Source organism: Heterocephalus glaber, unplaced genomic scaffold (genome assembly GCF_053883595.1).
Source record: "Heterocephalus glaber isolate CG9 unplaced genomic scaffold, H.glaber_assembly_v1.0 deba00001593, whole genome shotgun sequence".
NCBI lineage: Eukaryota > Metazoa > Chordata > Mammalia > Rodentia > Bathyergidae > Heterocephalus > Heterocephalus glaber.
In genome coordinates, this window is record NW_028258368.1 from 6,435,889 (window position 1) to 6,452,286 (window position 16,398).

General features: G+C 35.0%; 1 protein-coding gene across 3 annotated transcripts in view; it reads left to right on the forward strand.

The window, feature by feature from the left end:
- The window catches only part of Ppil4 (peptidylprolyl isomerase like 4), a 47,100-nt gene extending 37,009 nt beyond the window's left edge, over window positions 1–10,091 (forward strand). For 2 of the 3 annotated variants that reach the window (XM_087193578.1, XM_087193579.1), the window contains 3 exons: window positions 3,671–3,818; window positions 9,230–9,465; window positions 9,743–10,091. In XM_087193578.1, the coding sequence (XP_087049704.1) occupies window positions 3,671–3,818; window positions 9,230–9,465; window positions 9,743–9,797 (439 nt within the window). In that variant the 3' untranslated portion in view covers window positions 9,798–10,091. Of the gene's footprint in view, window positions 1–3,670; window positions 3,819–9,229 lie in introns of all 3 variants that reach the window. The other variant, XM_004856900.3, reaches the window with a different exon arrangement.
- The last annotated feature ends 6,307 nt before the right edge of the window (window positions 10,092–16,398 follow it).

Below are 16,398 nucleotides of genomic sequence, written 5' to 3' on the forward strand. Positions count from 1 at the left end.
TGAAGTTGATGTAAAAGACAGACACTGTTAATCATTCACAAATAATTGACAGAATATTACACAAAAAAGAGGAAATTCATAAATCTGATCCAGTAGTAAGACAGTCTATGTTGTTGGTAGTTGATAGGTTTCTTTTCAGGGAGGCATTTATAATTTCAGGTAGGATAACAGAGGGACAGAACACTTGTTTATAATGTATAAGATACACAGGGTCTTGTAATTCACACTGTGTGTTACTATGTTATGATAAGGGAAAGGAATTCAGAAAATAATGCAGAAAAGTCTTTAATCAGTTAAAAAAAGATTGATGGTGATTTACTTTATAGATCTTGAGAAATTACTATAAACGTAGATTATTAATGAATCATAGTAGAAGAGGGAAATTTAGACCTCAAGGAGAAAATTAATAAAACATAGTGGTTATACTAGTAAAGACATAGGGGGTGGAGAATGGGGGACTCCAATAGAAAAAATGTGAAAAATTAAACAATAAGAGGTAAGGAGAGAGAAGTGAGATAAAGAATCCTATTAAGGAGTAGAAGGATATTTAGAATTAGATAAAATAACAGAATAAAACAAATGAGAAATAGGTAAAAAGGGAGGAAAGCAAAAATGAGGCAATTTAAAGAAAAAAATTAAAAGGAAAGAAACAAGGAAGAAGGACAAAGAAAAATTCCCTGAGTCCCAATAAACTATTAAAGATGAAAGAGAAAACAGAAAAGAAAGTCCAAAAACAAAAAAAATATTTTCTCTGTATTTTTGAATGCTTGTTTTTGTTTGTTTGTTTGTTTGTTTGTTTCTTGGATCTAGAGTTTTGGAGTCCAGCAGTTCATGGTTTTCACCACCAAGCCTTACAACCTGTGGGTTTGCCTCTATTCCAGAGGCACCTCTGTTTACCCCAGACTGTGGCAATGCCTAAGCCCGATACATGTTCCCGCTAGTACTGGTAAATAAGGCAGTCAGAAACCAGGTCCCATGGTAGATGCAAACAGTAGGGTGAGAGCTGAAGTACTCAATTTGGCACTTTCAGACCCAGTGTAACTCAAGCTGGGCCTTAACCTTCCATCGTAGGGGTAGAGGTTGGGGGTCATGATTTCCAGCAGGAGCTCAAACCCCTCTGGGGGCCTCTTTCCAGCCCACTCCCTGACTGTCTCCTGTGGCTGTCTCTCACCCAGTCACTTTTAGAGGGGAACACTGGGAACTGTGAAGTGAGGCCATCCCCAAGCTGTTCTGAGTCCCAGATTCAGTCATCCCTTCCTAGAATGGCTTTAATAATAATGCTCTCTAGCATTATGGTAGGTGCTTGTGCCAGGATCCCTATTTGGTTGTTGTCTGGCATGTGAAGGAAGTCTCAGAGTAAAACCCCACACTCCCTGCAGATCCCAACAAGAGCGGATTCCCCCTGGAGCCCACCTTGCTGGTCCATCCTGCTTTCCCTGGAGCCTCCAGTGCTCACCTTGCTTCTTCAGAGCCAGTCTCCTTTTCCCTTGAGCCAGGAGCTGGGAGCTGGAGGGAGAGTCCAGACTGTTTGATTTCCTTCTCTGCATTGTGGTCTGCCTTGAAAACTTATCTGTAGCTTTTAATTTTTCTGCCAGTTCCTTCCCAGTTCCCAGCACTCTACTTCTGATTTTTTCTTCAAGTTATTTTCCAGGATCTGTATTCCAGCTCTCAGAGAGGCTGAATTTTGGTGCCACTCACCACTTCACCATCTTGATTCTCCCTAGCATCTCTTTTATACCCAGTTTTAGAATGAAAGATACTGTCCCTGACCACATGGGGCTTACATTTTATTGTTGGAGGGTATATGAGTGTAAGAACTAATATAAAATAATTAACCATTGATTATGTAGAGTATTGCAAGGAAGTACATTTATAAGACATGAGACTTACAATAGGATTGAAGGGCTAGGTAATATCCTCAAGGACCACTAAAGAAGTGACATTAAAGCTGCACCTTGAATATAGGGGAGAAGAGCACTGAGTGCAGGATACTGTTTTCTTTAACTGTGATCCATCACTTAAGAAAGTTTAGGAGGTAGGCACAGTGGCCAGAGACCTGAAGTTTCGACTGTTTGGGAGGTTGAGGCTGGAGGACCACTTGAGTTTAGGAGTTTGAGGTCAGCCTGGACAATATGTTGTAGCAAGACTCCATCTCAAAAAAAAAAAAAAAGTATATGTTAACCTAGTACAGCAGTGGTACAATCGTTCACACAACTGAAACAAAAATTTCATAAAATAATATTTTTATTAGGTGCCATACTATTTCCTATCTATATTATTTCAGAAATGCTCGTTGTGACCCATGGGTTTTACAGGCTATCATTGGATTATGATCTTCAGTTTGAAGAACACTACTGTAAAGCATTTTGGACAGGGAACAGCATGTGTCGAGCACAAGTTGAATAAAATTATAGCCAGTAGTTGTTGGATTTGTATCTCAGAGAAGCAGATCCAGAGGTACCCTGGAGACAGTGTGGTATCATATAAAGGAGAAAAGAAGTTGGAGATAATGGAGTAATAACAGAATGGTACAGGCTGACAAACCATCTTGTGAAAAGCTAGAAGAGACTGTTTTCCTGTTTGATCTTATGTAGATAGATCCTTGAGGAAAATCTTAAGCTGTGGCTTTGTGAAAGCTGAAGTGAGACTAGTCTCACTTGGGATTAAAATAGCCTCTGTTAAGCTTCCTCATAAGCTTTCTTTTGAAAACCACTATTGCATTCCATGTCAGCCTTCCTCAAAATCTGTTTTAGAAGTTTAGATTATTTTCAGCAAAATTATAATTGTTTTATGTTTTCACTTATTATTTAGCTGCCTTATAATATAAGAAAAATTAGTTTTTTCTGAACTAAAATGTCATCATTATCATTATTACTTTGGTGGTGCTGGGAATTGAACCCAGTGCCCTATGCATGCTAGTGAGAGCTCTACCACTCAACTACATCCCCAGCCCCAAAATTCCTTTATAACATTACATTATGTTGAAGTACTATAATGTGTTTAAGTATATCTTTATTACTATTTTATCATTACCCTTTGTGGTATTAAAAGTAATTCTAACATGTATGTCTTTGTTAATGTAACTTACTATTTTAATTTTTTAAAGTTCTTACTAGAATTTAAACATGATTACTATTGATGTCAATGCTAAATTTCTTCCTGTAGGGATTGATCTAAAAGAAGAGTCATGTGAAAGTACTTTTCATCTTACATAGTTTCTTGGGTATTAGTGTTTATAGTATCTTAATTTTTTTCTGGTTAAAGATGTACTTTGTTTTCTTTTCTTTTCTTTTTTCTGGTACTGAAGATCGAATTCAGGACCTTGCACTTGCAAGGAAAGCGTGGCTGCTTTGTTTTCTAAGTGTAGATTTTTTCATTGCTCACAAATACATTTCCTTGTTTCTTATGCTACTTGACTTTTCGTTTGTGAGTACTCTTTTATTTTTCATATATTTTTCCACTAGTTAGCTGTTTAAGATCAGTGTTCTTTCCACTTGTCTTGACTACATAATGAAAATGTTAGTTTTCTTTTAGAAATGTATTCTATGCTTTTGACATGGTATTTGCTTTAAAAAGTTATACTTAGCCTTGTGACTTCCTTTGTTTACCAGATTATGTTTTGATATCTTATCTACCATTTCTCATATTTACCCTTAACTAAATGCTGTAGTGCAAAGTACGATCTTATACTAGATGAGCAGGCAGAAGACTCAAAATCAAGTCACTCACACACAAGTAAAAAACACAAGAAAAAAACACGACACTGCTCTGAAGAAAAAGAAGATGAAGACTACATGCCAATCAAAAATACTAACCAGGTATTTCTAATGTCCAGACTTAGATGTGGAGAAGCAAATACAATGTTCATGAGCTTAACTTGTTCTATGATTTTGGAAAAGATGACCACGTTTGTGTTTGTTTGGGAAAGATGGCCACGGTCATGTTTGTCATCCAGTGCATAGTTGGCAAACAAAAACAAAATTTCTTCAAATGCTTCTGTTTGCGAATCAAATTGTTTATAAACAAAAGCGTTCATGAACTGAGGTTCCACTGTATGTTGTTCCTTTGTAAATTGCATCTTGGTGGTATAATGTAGGAGGTAATAGATAGTTCTGAATAGTGATAGGTATGTAGTGCCTAGCTCTAAAATATAGAATGGTTGTATGTGGTAATGGGCTTTAATTTTCAAGAATATGTATCACAAGTTATAAAAGATTGTTTTCACAGTGACTTAATATAAACAAGTATGGCTATGGTAGAAAAATGCTCCTCAGTTGTTAATTTGTCCAAAAATGTTTTATACACTGCACTTGCAGCCCTGGAGATTTTATAGCCTGTGAAACATGTCCTTCCATATTGTGCATATGAAATAAAACTGCACTAATAATTAACTTGATCATCCCAAAGCTATCCTGAATGAATTATTTTCTAAAATAATGAAAATGAAAGTTCACTGGAGAAAATTGATTATAAAGAGAAGAAATCATTTTTAACCTGTTTTCTGTCTCTTGGTTAAATGAAAAGCAGAGTACATCTCAGCCCCTTGTTTTTGTTTTAGCACATGGAAGACATGTGAACTAGGCCCTAGTGGTGAGGATTTCAGCAGGCTGAGGTTATTAGAGTGAGTGAGTGCTACTAAGACAGATGGAGTGTGGTATGGTAGGCAAAGTTAAGAACTTGCTGTCTGAAAAATTAGGTTTACATTTCTACACTGCTAGTTATTGATGTGACCCTAACAAGTTATTTAACTTTCTGAGCCACAGTTTCTTTCTCTGTGAAACCGAGGCAATACTTAACAGGTATGTGTTAAGATTAAATGAAAAAAATTGTGTGTGTAAACATTCTCATCACTGACTATTCTTACTACCACTGCTTGTACTATTACAGTCAAATTATATTTTATAGTTAGTTTCTCCCTGTGGTTATGCCACTAACTGGGGTCATATTTTAATTAATTTGTCTCATTTTATCTTTTTTTGGTCTTTTTTTTCATTTTATTTTTGAAGTTAAAAACTGGTTAAAACTTTTTTTTTTTGGTTTGTAGTTTTAAAAACTCTATGGCTCAGAAATAAAATATACAACACACATGGTGGTACATACAAAAAAACCTATCTTATACTCCTGTTTCTTCTCCTTCTTCTTCTTTCCCCTGTAGGTAACTATTTTTCGTATTTTGTGGTTTATCTTCATTTAAAATTTTTCCCGCAAATATATATTTGGTGAATATTCTTCGTTTCCTGTGTCCTGGGTAGCATTCATCCCTACATTTTGCTGTTGCCTAGCAGGAGCATAGTCTCTTTTCTTTCCATAGCCCATTAGCTATTTCAAGATTGCCATCATTCATGCCCTGTTCCAGGTGTAAGATGCGCCTTTGTTCCTTTCAGTATTCCTCACATGAATCAGTAATCATATGAGCAGTAGTAACTAACATCTTTATTGTCTTTGTAATGTGAGGTAATTTTTTTTATCCTCATTGCACAACAAAGAGGACAGTGAAAATGAAAGATTGTTACTGGCCCATGGTTTTATGCAAGTAGTAAATAATGGAACCAGAGTTTAGATCAAATCCGTACTCCTAATTACAGTACTGTTGTTCTTCCCAGAACATATTCCTCTCAGTTTTCTTTCCTCAATCCTGTTATTCTACCAGGAATAACTTGCCCATAGTGCTGTTTCAGTGTGATATAACAGAAACGTCTCCTCCCTCTTAATTTCTGTACTTACCCCAATATCACCCCAGACACCCGCCCCAAATCACCCCAGACTTTTAAAATATCACATTCTTAGGAATTTTTAGCGCTCTTTAAACTAAAAACCGTAATCTTCCCCCCACCCAAATATGTGCTGCTTTTAGCTGCAGCTTTTCATCCTGAAATTGTACATGGAATCTTCAATGAATTGAGGCCTGAGATAAACATTGGTGTATGTGAGATGATCAGAGGTCTAAAAATGGGAAGACTGACTACATTCTATATCTGTCTCCTCAGTTTTATGAATCTTTTGATTCTGCTGTTAATGATTACTGAAGGCCTTATAGTGGCAGATACCCTCTTTTAGCATCACTTTTTTTTTTTTTTGAGGAATGCTGTTAGCAGCTTCTTCTTTATTTTTATTTATTTTTTATTTTTTGGCAGTACTGGGAGTTGAACCCAGATCCTGGCTAAGCAAGTGCTCTACCATTGAGCCCCCTGGCTCTTTTATATTTTGTATTTTGAGACAAAGTCTTACTCAGTTGCCGAGGGTTTGTAACCCACCTGTCAGCCTGAGTAGTTGGGATTATAAGAGTGTACCATCATGCTCAACTTGCTATTGGCATTTTACAAAGAATTTTAAGGGAGTTAGTAATTATAAAATTGCTCAATTCTGAATAACAATCTCCTAACCCATTTCTTTTCTGTCAGGGTATTAAAACATTTTTTGCTATTATACTTTGATTTAATAATATAGCTACATTAGTTTTCTCATTTTCTTTCTAATAAAACTGAGCATCACTATTTTTTATTTCAGTCTGAAAGACATAATAATTAAAGAAAATTTGTACCACTAGTTAAATTCCAGGTGTACTTCAAATTTTCCTATTTGTTGGTATTTTGCTGAGTGAGTACAGTTTCCCAAGGATGTTCTAACTTATTTTTTCAAATTGTTTTTTATTGAACAGTGTTATTATTCAATTTGAAAATTTTCGTTTAATTTTTTTCCATTTCATGCCTTAATTCCAAAAATGGTTTTTGTGTTGTTGAAGTTTGGGTTTTACTGAGGTTACAGGAAATGAGGTTGCCTGGCTGAGAAATATCCATATTGGGTGTCAGTTCTCCATTGATATTTTTGTAGTGTGTGTATGCTTGTAATTTGGCACTCTATTTTTGTTGTGATTTAAAAGATTTAACATTTCAGTGATTTAAATGTAATTGAATATTTGATTTAATCCCAGAGAGCTGAGCAAGGCTAGCTTTTAGTTTGATTAGGGATATTTTGACTACTTTTTTTTGCTGTGTTATGTTGATTGCTTTAAATTGGCCTGTGTGTGTGTTTCATTTCCCTTTCTGGCCATCTTATTTCGTGTCTTAAATGTATAAAATAATGGAACTTTTAAAAATCTGTAGTAGAAAGGACTTAATGCTCACCTTATTGATTTTCTTCACTTTAGATATGAAGATACTAATCCTACATACTTTAAGCCTTTATAGTTAGGGGGACCTTGAACTTTGTTTTAGTTCAGCCAGGTTTTGTTTTCTTTTCCTTTTATTCTTTACCATCCTTTCTCAGTTTTATATAAGGTTACTGATTGATTTAAATAATTATCTCCAATCTGTGTAGATCTCATGAGTCTCAATCTCTTTGCTTCTAATATGAAGGTCATATTGTACTCCTGAAGTGCTTCACACTCTAGTGGCACATAGAGGATCTGCCCTGATGTGACTTCATTCAACCACCTAAAGTTTTCTCCTACATACACACAGTGCTGATTCCTCCTTGCTTTCCATTTCTACAATAGCCTTTTGTTTGTTTGTTTGTTTTTTATGGTACCGGGGATTGAACGCGGGACCTTGTGCTTGTAAAGCAGGCTCCAGAACCACTGAGCTAAATCCCCGGCCCTACATCAGCCTTTTTGTAGCCAATTCAAACCCAAACCCACTCACCATTTGGGCCCACCTCAAATTCTAACTGTTTCTTAATACTAATAAATGTAACTTCAAGACTACTTTTCACATATCTCCTAAATGGCAAAGACCATTTGAATACAGATCTGCCTGATGTCAAAGCTTGTTTAGGTTTGAAAACTACTCCAAAATTTGAAAATTTCAGTCCCTTTCAGATCTTCAGCTTCCTCAGTGTTTCAACGAATTAAGTATTTTATACCTTCTTTTTCCCTTGGGGGCTAGGGAATCCAACCCAGGGCCTCACATATGCTAGGCAAGCACTCCACCACTGCACTACATTCCCAACCCCATAGCTGTTTTCCTTTTTTATTTTAAACATGCATAGTGCTTAAGTGCCTATTTGTGTAATACATTGAGGATTTTATGAAATAATCATTTGGATAAAACCAGAGCCTTAATTATGAGTATCACTGTATTTTAACCCTTTGACACTTAATGCCTACCATAATAATGTCTGTGGTGATAGAATAGAGGTATTTGAGAGTACAGTCCTTAGAATATTGCCTTTCCTTTGAGCAATTTTTAAAGGAAGTTAAATTTTGCAAACTATCTCTTGAAAGAAGATTAGCACTGGTTACTTTAGATTTTAGCCATTCACTGAGATGCTTGTTTTAATTAAGAGTAGGACACAAACAGAGCCCTCTTCTATGGGAAAATTATTCTTAATTACTTAAAATAGACTTAAATACAACCATTGTATTGTCTAAGGGCAATGGATTATTCCAGTGTTTCTTCAATGGGATTTTTTTTTTTTTTTGGTACCGGGGATTGAACTCGGACCCTTTTGCAGCCGGCGATGAAACCACTGAGCTAAATCCCCAGCCCTATTCCAGTGTTTCTTAATAGTAAGGAATAATATTAACAAAAACATATCAGCCTAATCTAAACATACAAAATATATTTGAAGATTTAGACAGGAACAGTTATGAAATAAAGCCCTTTAAAAATTAAACTGGGCTTGGGGTATAGCTCAGTGATAGAGAGCATGCTTATTAACATATGCAAAGCACTGGGTTCAATCCCCAAAATAAAATTTTTAAAAAAATTATTTACCCATATCAAATTATGCAGAATCTGTTTTCTTTTCATTTTAGACTGTCTTATCTAAGACCTCTGCCTACTGTGCTATTTAAATGATGTCTTCTTTAAGGATTGTTATGGTGATTTTAGCCATTTTATTGTAAATCAGTATGGGATCACATTTTTGGGGAAGTGGAGCAAGGGAAAGTGGAAATGTGACCAAAACTAATCAGAACTTCTGATGTCATAACATTATAGACTTGTTCTATTTTTGGTTGGGCTGTTTCAGTTCTATGAGGTACTGATCCCTCAGTTCAACTAAAATAATAGATGCAAAACAGTGAGATAAGAAAAATAGTTAAATCTTTGTTAATTACTTTGCTTTTTAATATATGAGATTCTTCACATTAATGGTATTATTCAAATTTGAGCTGTTAGAACAGCTTGCTAATGGTGGACTTTTTCTAGGTTTTATGTAATTGACAGTGCTCACAAAGTATTTGTTTTATAGATTTTGATTCTTAACTCTTTCTGCATTTCTTTGACAGGATATCTACAGGGAAATGGGGTTTGGTCACTATGAAGAAGAAGAAAGCTCTTGGGAGAAACAAAAGAGTGAAAAGAGAGACCGACCCCAAGACCGAAGTCGTAGCCGATCTCGAGAAAGAGATGGGCACTACAGTAATAGTCACAAATCCAGATACCAAACAGATGGTTATGAAAGAGAAAGGAGTAAAAAGAGAGACCGAAGCAGAAGTCCAAAGAAGTCCAAAGACAAATCTAAGTACAGATAAAAGTTGAATCAGAAATGAGTGGTTAACATATTTACTACTGCCTAATAGATTTTTGTGTCAGAGAAGTTAAAGACTCTAGTTGGTTTTTTTTTTTTCATACTAGAATTTTGGCCCATTTAGATTAATACTGATAATATAGGGCCCTGAATGAAAAAGAATTGAACATTTTCTGTGTATACTTTTTTTATACTATTATTATTTACATAAGTGGTAATATTCATTTTTAGTGTCTTTCACATTTTGACTCTTTTTTTTTTTTTGTACCAGGGATCGATTTCAGGACCTTGCGCTTGTGAGGCAGGCGCCAGAACCACTGAGCTAAATCCTTGGCCCAGCTCTTGTTTTTTAAATGAAGTATTTCATATTGCAAGAATGCATAAATATGTATATATAAGGTTTAAAGAATAATAATATGAATGTGTGTATTTATCGGCCAGCTTAAGAACCAGAACATTTCCTATATTTCAGGAGTCCTGTATGTTCCTTTTCTCCCAAGTAATTATTACTGTTTTGTCATTCTCTTGCTTGTGGTTTTACAGTTTTTGTATGTACCCCTAAATGGAATGTTAATTTTGTATGTTTTTGAATTTTATATAAATGGCATAATGTATGTTTACTTCTGTGGCTTTCTTTTTTCAATTTAACATTTTTAAGACTCATTCATTTTTTTTGTTTTGTTTCGGTACCGGGGATCAAACTCATGACCTTGCGCTTATGAGGCAGATGTGGTGCCTCTGAGCTAAATCCCTGTCCCAAGACTCATTCATTTTTATTTCTGTAATTTATCCATTCTTTTACTGATGGACATTTGGGTTTTGTATGTTTTTGTATTTGCTATTGCAAACAGTGCTGCTATATGAACATCCTCTGTGTAAGAGTGATACTGCTTGGTCACGTGGTCTGAGTATCTTTATCTTTACAAGATGTCACCAAATTATATCTCAAGTGGCTGTGCCAGTTTATACCTCTATCAGCACTGACTTTCACTATGTTATTTACCATTGTTTCACATTTCTAACACTCATTAATTTCAGACTTTATAAAATTTTTACCAACCTAGTGAATGTTAAGTGATATTTTATTGTGATTTCCAGCAAGAAAACTACTGTTGTTCTTATTTATATGTAAGTTACCATTTTCTTTTGGCTACTCTTTAGGTGTTCTTTTTTGTTACAATTTGATTATGATGTGCTCAGTGTAGTTTTTTCCTGATACAGCTGTTTACCTGTGGTTTATGGTATTCATCAAATTTGGAAATTTGAGGCATTATTTGTTCATTTATGTTTGTTGCTGTACTCTTCTCCCTCCTCTCTGGGGGCTCCAGTTGCTTATATGTTAGATCATAGCATAATTTACAATGTGTGAAAATAGACCTAATGTGATTGCTAAGTCATAGTCACAGTTGTCTCACAGGACACTATGTGCTGCTCTTTTCTTTCTGTCTTTTTTCCCTCTGTTTTTCATGTTAGGTACTTCCCATTGCTGTGTCCTCATGTTCCTTAATCTTTTCTTCTGAAGTACCTAATCTCATTTTTATCCTACCTCAGACATTATATTTTAGAAGTTCCATTTGGGTCTTTTTCTGTCTTCCATGTGTACTCCTTAATGTACTTATTTATTCTGTCCTCTATTTTGGGGGATACATCCTGTAGAATATTTCTAGTAGTGGCTTTAATGTCTCATTCATTCTATCATCTGTATCATTTATGGCCTGTTTCTGTTGATTGATTCCTACCCAACCCTCACTGCCACCCCAATTTTGGCTGTTATTCTGGAATAATTTAATGGTATCCTCTGCTCTTTATTTCCTCTAAGAAGAAATTGGATCTAGATGTTTGGCTAGAGGTAGATTATACATTTTAGGTTGGAAATTTTAATTTAGAAACTAATTAGCCTTTCCTTCTGTTTTACATTCTGTTTAAGAAACATACTGGGGTTGCGGGTATAGCTCAGTGATAATGTGTTTGCCTAGAATACACGAGTTTCTGGATTTGCTCCTCAGCGCCACCAAAAAAAAAAAAAAAAGTAAAAGAAATCTACCTATTCTGAGGTAATAAAGGCAGTTAATATTCTAAAAATTATAAAGCTTTGTATTTTTACATTTAAATCTTTAATCCATATTGACTGATAAATGTATATAGTATAGTAAAGGGATCCAAATTCCCATTTTAAGCATTGTTTAAATGCACATAACCAGTTGTCCAAAGCCCATTATCGAAAGGTTAGTCCATTCTCTATTGATCTATAGTTACCCTTGTTATATATGTTTCTGTATGTGTGTGTGTTTTATTTCATGTGCTTTCTATTCTGTTGGTTTATTGTCTGACCCAGTGCCAATACCAAACACATATATTTCTGTGACTTTAGAGGAAGTCTTCATCTTTAAACAAGTTCCTCCACCTATTCCATTGCTAGGAATGACTTGGCTCTTTGTTCTTTGCAACTTTGGAACCAACTTGTCATCTGCCAAAGGATTTTCTTGGGACTTTAATTGCATTAGTATTGAAACATCACTTTGAGGAAGAAAAGAATTTCATAATATTGAATCTTACTATTCGTTAAGCTAGCATATTTCTCTATTTAGTTCTGATTTTTCTAATAAGGCTTTTGAATAATTTTGGTTGGATTCATTTTTAGTTTCTGTTCTGTTGTCAGTGGTGTCTTTTAAAAATATAATTACTAACCTCAGAAGTTTTAGAAGCATATATATATATATATAATTTTTTTTTTTGTAAGAGTAGGAAAAATTTATTGAGAGAAAGAAAGCTGCTCTCTAAGAGAGACAGAAGGGGAGCTGAAAAGTGGGTTGCCCCAGAAGTTAGAGTTTTTGATTGCTTTTGTTAAATTCCACCATTTTGCTAAGTTGAGGGGGGTGCTAGGAATTAAACTCAAGAACCTCATGCATGTTAGGCAAGTACTCTAGCACTGAGCAGCACCCCCAGCCCTTTTTCCTTGTTTAGGGTGCCTGGCTGACCTTCAGTTCATGATCCTGACACAGCATCTTGAGTAGCGGGGGTTATAGGCTTGGGTTGTGCCCATTCACTTTGCTAATCTTTTATGTATATTTGAAATTTGTCTGTAGGGTTTTAGGTATTTTATGTGGTCAATAATATCTATCAATAACGGCAGTCTTTTTTTTTCTTTTCTAGTTATCTTTTAATTAAAATATGTACATATAGTGTTTGCTGGCTGAAATTTCTAAGTGTCGAATAGTAATTTCTAGTGATTTTAGCTGGTTATAATATCTAGCACAGTGATAAAACTGACATGTAATTTTTCTTTTTGGTATTGCTTTTGATGTCTAGGTTATACAGTAAATTAGGGAATAGGCCCCCCCCCCAGAAAATAAAAAAAATTAAATTATCTGTTCTTTGAAAGTTGGATAGAGCTTGCCTATAAAATTGGCTGAATGTTTCTTTCCTTTTCTTTTTTTTTTTTTGTGGTACCGGGGATCGAACTCCGGACTTGTGCTTGTAAGGCAGGTGCAGGAACCACTGAGCTAAATCCCCAGCTCTTAGCATTTTTATTTCTTAGTCATTTTGATTATTTCATTTTTCTGGGAATTTGTCATTTTCATTGTAGCTTTTAATTTATTGACAAGAGTTGCTCATATAGTTCCATATATATATATATTTTTTTGTTCAGTGCTGGGGATCGAACTCAGGATCTTGTGCTTGTGAGGCAGGTGTGGCGCCACTGAGCTAAATCCCCAGCCTCAGTAGTTTTTTTTTTTTACTGTCTTTTATTTCACCTTATGAATGTTCTTACGTGTTAGTGTGCCTTATAAACATTTAACTAGATTAGTTTTTAAATTTAACTGATGAGTTCAGTGCATTTTAATGATTATTGAAGTACTTGAATTTATTTTTGTCATCTTATTTTGTGTTCTTTCTGTGGTCCTCTCTCCCCTCCGTTTTCCTTTGGATTAATTTAAGAAGTTTAAATTCCACCCATGTTTTTCATTTTGTGGAATTTTCATATCTATACTTAACGTATCCTCTTAATGTTTTCACTTTTTTATCTATCTTTCAATTTTTGTGCTAGAATCACCCAACATTTTAGTCTTAGCTTGTGATTTTTAATCTGGATATTACTGTTTTTATAAATTTTCAGATTTATTCACTATTCTTCTTGCATCTCAGGCCTCTTGCCTAGGATAATTTTCCTTTGTTCTAAAGCGTGCCGTTTGATGTACCTTTTGTGATAATCTGCTGATGGTAAACACTTATGGTAGTTTTTGTTTGTCACCAATGGTTTTGATTTACCCATGTTCTTTAAAGTTGATTTTCTATATACACATTTCTAATTTGACACATTTTTTTCTCAGAACTTTGAATATATCTTTTTCCTGTCTTGACTTTCTTTATTGTGGAGAAATCTGTTCTCAATGTGAATGTCATTCTTTTGGATGTAATGTGACTTTCTGTGACTGCTTTTTTGTTAATTAAATTTTAAATTTTGAACGTAATTGTAGATTCGCATACAGTTTTAAGAAAAAATACAGAGAGATCTCATGTACCCCTTACCAAATTTCTGTCAGAGTGACATGTTGCAAACTCTGGTACTGTATCATAGTCAGGATGTTGGCATTGACACAGTGAGGATACCAAACATTCCCATCACCACAAGGACCCCTCATGTTGCCCTTTTGTAACCACAGCTTCTTCCCTGCCTTTTCGCTTTCCTCCCCAACCCTGGCACCACTTACTTGTTTTCCATTCCAATAAGTTTGTCATCTCAATAATTTTATATAAATGGAATTATATAACATATATAGTCTTTTGGGATTTCCCCACACCATTCAGTCAAATTCCATGGAGATTCTTCCAGATTGTTGCATGTGTTGACTTATTTCTATGGCTTAGCAGGATTGCATGGTATGAATATACCACAGATTGTTTAGCTATTCACCCATTGAAGGATATCTGGATTGTTTATAATTTGAAACTATAATAAAGCTGCTGTTGGTTTTGAATGAGCAGAATCCTCATTTTTCTTGGATAACTGCCTAGAAGAAGTACAGTTACTAGGTCACATGTTATTTATTTTTTGAGATGTGCTCTTGCTGTGTTACCCAGGTTGGTCTTGAACTCCTGGGCTCAAGTGATTGTCCCATATAAGCTTCCCAAGTAACTGGGCTTACAGACCTGGCTGCATACTTACATATTTGTTTGCAGTATTAGGGTTTGAATCCAGAGCCTTTGCATTGAGCTACATCTCCAGCCTTTTTTATTTATATTTTATTTTGAGATAATGTATCACAATTTGCCATCCTTCTGCCTTAGCTGGAATTACAGTCATGTACCACTGCACCTAGCTGCGTATTTAGATTTTTAAGAAACTGCTGAACTCTTTTTTCCAGAGTAGGTTATACCACTTTACATTCCCATGGGCATTATACAAGTGATCCAGTTTCTCCATGTTCTCACCAACATTTGGTATGGTCACTATATTTTATCTTAGCCATTCTGATAAGTATGTAGTGTCATCTAATTTGGGTTTTAATTTCCAATTCCCTAATTGCTAATGATCTTAAACATTTCATGAACTCTTTGTCATCTGCATATCCTATTAGGTGAAATTAACATTAGTGTCACTTAATGTTAATTTATTTTTTTATTTTTTATTTCTGAGTTTTGAGAATTTATTCTAGACACTAGTTCTTTGTCAGATATATTGTTTGCATATTTTTCCCAGTGTGCAGTTTGTATTTTCAGCTGTTTTTGCATCTTCCTAACAGTCTTTTTGCAGAACAAAATATTTTAATTAAGTCTGTGGTTCATTTTAAGTGTATGTGGGTTTTGTTTTTATTTTTGTTTATGGACATCCACTTGCATCATTTGTTGCAAGACTCTGGCTGCTTTTAAGGTTTTTCTTTGGTATTCTAGAATGTTTCTGTAATGTGTCCACGTATGGATTTTCTTCATTATAGGACTTTGTTTTCTGTGTCAGATAGCTTTATGTTTTTAATTATTATGGAACCATCTGTGCCATTTTCTTTTGAAATACTGCCTCTCTTCAATTCTGTTTCTTCTTTTCATAGTACCAGTTGCTGTTGTGTTAGACTTCTTTGTTCTTTTCTTTGTATTTTAACTCATATTTTCTTCTCTCTCTTCCTCTTTTTTTTTTTTCTGGTACTGGGGATTGAACTCAGGACCTTGTGCTTTCCAGGCAAGCATGGCACCACTGAGCTCTGTCCCCGGCCCTCTCATACTTTCTGTATGGTGAATTCTGAGTACTTTTTTCAGGTCTGTATTCCAGGTCACCCATCCTTTCCATGTAAACCTAATGTGCTGTTTAACATGTCTACTGAATTTTCATATTCAGTGGTTAAAAAATATATATATATTCAGTGGTTCATTTTCAGAAGTTGTTTGATTCTTTTTCAAATCTTTCTACTTATTTTTATGTTCTTTACTTATTTTTACTGTTATTTTATATTGATTTTGGTGCTTCCAGTATCTTCATTTCTTGAAAATTAAAATCTTTCCTTTTAAGCTGCTAATTTATCCATAGTGGCTTCTTTCTGTGTGTGTGTGTGTGTGTGTGTGTGTGTGCGCGTGCATGCACACATGCTGCCCTCATCCTGTTGCTAGGGATCAAACCTAGGGCCTTGTGCATGCTAAACAAGTACTATGTGACTAGTGAACCACACCCCAGCCCCTCCTTGTATATTTTAATTTTCATTGCCTTAAAATGAGAGTACTTTGGAACTCTGAAAGTACCCACTTTGAGGTTGCTTTTCTCCAGACGAATTTATATGTGTTTTCAGGGTCCAGGGGCTGCTCTCATTTGAGTGAAAGGTAAATTTTTTTTTTTTTTGATGTGAAACATGTCTATTATTAAGGTCTCCCATCTTCTGTCATTGTTGAGCTAGGGAAGATGCCTGCAGATTTTTTTTTTCCTAGCCTAATTTTTTCATT